Raw genomic sequence first — 5,419 nt, 5'->3', positions numbered from 1 at the left:
GATAGATAGATAGATAGATAGATAGATAGATAGATAGATAGATAGTAATAACATTACTATTAATTATATATATTTCATAGCTGTACATAGCATAGTGATCATTTTTTATCACAAAAAATTGTGATACAATTGTGATCATACACTCAAAAAGTCATATTTAGGATAACGTATTTAAAGGCATTAATTGAAATGATTGCTAAATTTGATCTGGATTACAATACATAAGTACAACACACATAACTATTCCAGTTATTATTTTAGATACAACAATGAACTGCACATTTAATTTAGTATGTCATATTATCGTATAATCGGATTTGACCCAACACCGCCACTCGAGCAGCACCTGACCCCAAGGGGGGTTAGTTAACTCCCTCGGTATTGGTTTCGTTTAACAGGATGTCATTACGATCGTATTTACATCTGGGGGGAGACCACAGTCTGCAGAGGCCTGACTGAGACGGGAGTAATTTATTTAAACCCTGCGTTCGTTGCTCCCGTCGTCTCCTCACTCGGTTGCCACAACTGAAGGCGGCGCTTGGCATTCGTGTCGCAGGTGCAGAAAGCTGCCGGTCCAGGAATTTTTACTACACTCCTCGTTAAGACGTACCCCCCTCCGCCTGCTGCTACTGCTGCAGGCCTCCTCCTGGGGATTTTTAAAACCTCCCGAGGATTGTGGATCGACATGGCTGACACTTTAAGGAGATTGACCAACACATCTTCATTCAGCGTCTTACAGGACAAGCTTGAGAGTTGGCACAAGGACTACCATGTAAGTTCATCAATAAGTCATGATTGACCTAAATCTGACCACACAACTTCATCCGTGTTAGCCAGTCCTATTTCCATGATCACTATCCACTGAATTGGTATATTTGCATACAGTTGAACCTTTTAGCCAAAGGGTTTCAGATATATTATGAGCATCCTCGTCTTCAGAACATGACAAATAGGTTTGTCTGCTCTCGTCCATTACTGATTTTTATTCGTTAAACCTGTGATTTTCATTTGTTTTGTTCCACTTTATTATTATAATCATAAATGAAACTGTTACAGGCAGTTTGGAAACGCTTTAAATCATTTTAAAAAAATACAGCAAAGGAATGCATTTGTTTAGATTTGATTTCCCAGTGGAGTTTGGTTGGTATGGACGCCGGTTGCCATGGGTACTTTTAGACAGCTCCAAAGATATTTGCCTCAGGTTGAGATGGTTCACTTCCTCTTTCTTCCTGTAGAGGCAATAACTTCAAACGTAGGCATCAAATGCCTTCGAGTGTTTACAGCTAATACGAAATAAAGCTAATAAGAAACTAATAAGTAAAAATGAGTAATAAGTAAGTAATAAAGAAATAACCATCATAATATATATAATATAACAATATAGTACTATATCGATTAATTGATTATATATATTAATTTTTTTTTAAGAAAATCTAGGAGACGTACCCTAACAGACCTAACAAACCTCCTAAACTAAATATTGTTTAAATAAATTTAATATAATAAATAGGTACACTGCATAAAACAATGGAGTTTTTTTGCTGAGCTACTTTTTGCTTGGTTAAATTGTGAATAAATCTTTCCTGTAACCTTCTGTCAGGAAAAGTGAAGCTTAAGAAATGAAATTATGGGAGAACAGGGCAATACCTTCGACTATATAAACATGGACAATAACATTCATAACATTCACAGGGAAATGCTATTTTTCAATTGCCTTAAAACCCTAGTTTTGTGTCAGAGTCTGCAAACTTTTTAAGCAGTTTTTATCAAATGCAATTTTCCCACCTACAGTTCTGAAACATATATGTTAGTTTAATCTGTGATTCTAAATAGGCTTTAAGTGAACCGTTGTCTGTTTCTTTGTACTAGACAGCGTGTACTCTACCTCTGGCACTGTGACAGCTGGGGAAGGCTCCATGTGACTATGATGGATAAGTGGTTAAGATAATGGAAAAATAAATTTGTTTCCTTTTTGTTTTAACCCTCCAAGGTGATTTCTTGTGACCAGAATCTGAACAGATGTTGTGAGCTGATTGAAATCACCGCCAAAATCCAGGGCCAACTGTTTGCCATCCTCAACCTTACAGCTGCAGAAGGTACAAGCTTCATCAGTTTATTATGTTTATTTTATTGAGCACAGATTCTAACATTTTGTCACTAATCAGGTGGACACTATGCCGGAGTGGACACTCTGAAAACACGACTACTACCATGGCTCGGATCCTGTTTCTCAATGGCGAGGCCCTCAGTCAGTGATGACACCAGTCTACAGCTCATCCAGGTGACTCCATCTATCAGTAAACCAGAAAATATGTCAGAGTGTTCATATATATGACATATATATCATCATTTTTAAATGTTAGGATTCAGCAGAGAAGGACAGAAAGATCAGGGAGCTCTCTGCCTCCCATGAGAATGACTTGCAGAAGCTGGAGACTCAGCTGTGCTCCGCTCGGCTACAGCTGGAGTCGGTCAGAGCAGAGTGAGTCTAAGTTATAGATAAAAAAGCTGTCAGACCTTCTTACCTCAGCTTCAATGGCTCATATTTAACTGCACTTTGGTCAGTAAATACAGGTACCGATCTGTTTAAACAGGCTGCTTGATGCTCAGAAGGAACTGGATGAGACAAAGAGCAAGTCTACAACCACCTTTCTGGCCACTGAAGATGAAATATTACAACTGAAAGCCGAGTAGGTGATGTAGATGATTTACTTGTTTTAATATGCACGTATGAGTTTTTCTGTTAACGTGAAGTGTATCTGTGCTTCAGTTTGAGATCCGCACATGAGCAGGTGGACATTTATAAGAGAAAGCTGGAAGCCCTCGATGACTATGAGCGGCAGATTCGCCTGTTGAGAGACGAAGTGTCTTACCTGAGCACAGAGAAAGCCATGCTGCAAGCGAGGTACACGCACAAACATTACACGCTCACACACTGACACCGTTCAGCGTCTTAAATAATTAATATGTTAGATTTTTTTCTGTCTCTCAGGTTGGTGAGGAGTCGTTCTCCGAGCCCTTTGTCCAGGCACAGCCGCTCTTCCAGCCCCGGAAGGAGTGAGTCACCCACCCGAGCCCAGCTCACTAACTCCTCCCGCCACGCCCGCCTTGTGTCGCGCTTCAATGACCTATATGCTGTGGAGCGTCTGGATGCCCAGGCCCTGCTTCGCCGCTACATTTCTGACTTGGAGATGGTCCAGAGAATAATCTTTATTGCAGTTGTGGTATGGCTGCAGCTATTTTAGAGCTGTGTGTACACAGAGCTGATCATTTGATCTGCTGTCTGCTGCGATTCATGGAAATGTATGTATTGCCTGCTTTCCTGTTATAGGAATCCTTCAAGACAGCAAAACTGGCTTACCGTCAGTTCAGGCTACGAGTCAGAAAGACGCTGTCCACATCTCACTTTGGGCCGGAAAGTCTAGAAGATGCAGCTGTGGACTACATCGTCAGAAACCTGGACCTTTATGATGTTCAGACCAGCGTCAATGTAGGATGATGTGTCTCATGTGTGCTGTGCAACACTCATGAACAAAATGCTGTAGTTCTGAGGGAAACCATGATCGTCTTTCATCTCTGCAGGATGTCATCAATGCTATGAATGTGAACCCTCGGATCTCCTTCCCGCCAGAGGTGGACTTTGTCCTCATCAGTTCGTTGATCAGAGAGGCATGCAGAGTGGCCTTCGCCATGCAGACACTGGACCCTCCACTGGACTTGGGCTTTGCCACTGATGGAGAACTATACAATGACATCAAGTCAGTCCTGTTTTTGTACACCCAGCAGTCATTTGTTCATTTTTTAAAGGGAAAGTTTTAAGTAACATGTTTTCCATGCTGCAAACAGTCACTACAGAATATCACTCCTTGAACTTCAGCCTGTCACTGAAAGCCTCTACCAGTAGATGTCACCCACAACACTTAGATGCACACTTCCAACTCTCCCCTGTCTCTTTCCCTTAAGGTATCGGCGCAGCTACGACTCTGAGTTCACTGCTCCTCTGGTGATGTACCATGTGTGGCCAGCCTTAATGGAAGGAAACACTGTAATAGTGAAGGGCGAGGCTGTGACTAGAAGTGGTGCTCTGGTATTGGTTTTTTAATGTTTAAATATATCACAATTACTGGATGTTATTTAACAGGGTACGTGAGGACACGAAGATGCATACAAAGCTCGTGTGCATACTGGTGGTTTTTCTGTTTTTGCAGTGGAGCCGAAGCCGCAGCAGAAGCAGTAGTACCAGCCCTGTGCGCTCTCGCTCTCTCAGCCCAACTCGCAGCCTTGTAAGTCACTATAATATTAAATAGTCCAACCACACAGAAAGAAAAGCACAACTTGGGAGTTTTGGTCACACAGGGGATAATTTTCTTTTCCTGGGTATAACATCGCTCAGCTACTCATGAAATTATGATTCCTTTCACTTTTTGTACCTAACAACGTGCCTGCATACCCATGGCTCTAAGGGTATGTAATTCAGAATCACTTTTTAAAATGTAATTTGGTTTGTTTAAGCTTTAACTTACCGGTACTCAAAAACTGGAAGTATAATCATCATCATTGTCTTTTTTAGGCATTTAACAGCAGAAGAAGCCTGTCTCCTGGACGTCTCAGAGCTAGCCACCTGTGACATTTGGCCACATGTGCTGAAAGTCAAATGCATGGTCACACTTATGCTTCTACCAAATAAAGCAATGAAACCGTTCATAACCTTACCAATCAAAGGCTGTGTGCGTTGTTGGAAGGACGCTTTACAGGACATAAGATGATATAGATTAAGCAAAATTAATCCTGTAGATAACTGAACAGTTGTTCTACTATATTTACTCTATTAATGTTTGACTAACAGTATTGTAGTGATGCTTGGGAACTTAAAGGAAAGGCATATTTCAGGAACAAAAAAGACCTGCACACTAGCACTTTATTGGTGCTAAAATTAGGACCCATACTCAACACTATCAGTCAACATTTCAGTGGCAGATTGTGTTACTGTGCTAGTGATTGGTGCTAATTTAACATCCTCCAGTACTTGAGTTACACATTTTTGGTCAGTGTTTTTAGTGTTTGTTGGATGCTGTGTTGTTATTCTTATTTTATTTTTTTATTCTTTTAATATTTTTCGTTATTTTTGGTGCTGTTGTTCTATGTACATATGTAATACCAGATCAGACTTTCAGATAAGATGGTGATGAGATTTTTCCACTAAAAATGTAAAGAGTTGTTCACGTCGTCATTGTAAAAAACAGAAGGGTCAGTGGCAGTTTTTTGGGGGAAAATTATCCGGGTGCATTCAGTGTGACAGTGCGTGTCTTCTTATTTCAAACGGATTAAAGAAGAATTAAAACATATTGATTTTACAGTGATTTGGTTTGCAATGCGAGTATCCTTTAATGGTGCCTATATGATTGTTTTTTGTATTAAA

The 5,419-nt window shown here is 40.4% G+C and overlaps 1 protein-coding gene across 1 annotated transcript; it reads left to right on the top strand.

Annotated features, from left to right (window-relative positions):
* The first annotated feature begins 317 nt into the window (after window positions 1-317).
* On the top strand, window positions 318-4,716 carry spata18 (spermatogenesis associated 18). The gene is made up of 12 exons (XM_005732305.2): window positions 318-772; window positions 1,991-2,096; window positions 2,166-2,281; window positions 2,364-2,482; window positions 2,595-2,690; window positions 2,771-2,905; window positions 2,993-3,224; window positions 3,332-3,490; window positions 3,583-3,758; window positions 3,964-4,087; window positions 4,209-4,283; window positions 4,571-4,716. Exons 1-12 carry the CDS (start codon window positions 686-688, stop codon window positions 4,625-4,627), a joined length of 1,482 nt encoding a protein of 493 aa, XP_005732362.1. The 5' UTR covers window positions 318-685; the 3' UTR covers window positions 4,628-4,716.
* The last annotated feature ends 703 nt before the right edge of the window (window positions 4,717-5,419 follow it).

This window comes from Pundamilia nyererei, unplaced genomic scaffold, assembly GCF_000239375.1.
Source record: "Pundamilia nyererei isolate P.nyererei 1_Seehausen unplaced genomic scaffold, PunNye1.0 scaffold00046, whole genome shotgun sequence".
Lineage (NCBI taxonomy): Eukaryota > Metazoa > Chordata > Actinopteri > Cichliformes > Cichlidae > Pundamilia > Pundamilia nyererei.
This window is presented reverse-complemented; position numbering and strand designations above follow the sequence as displayed.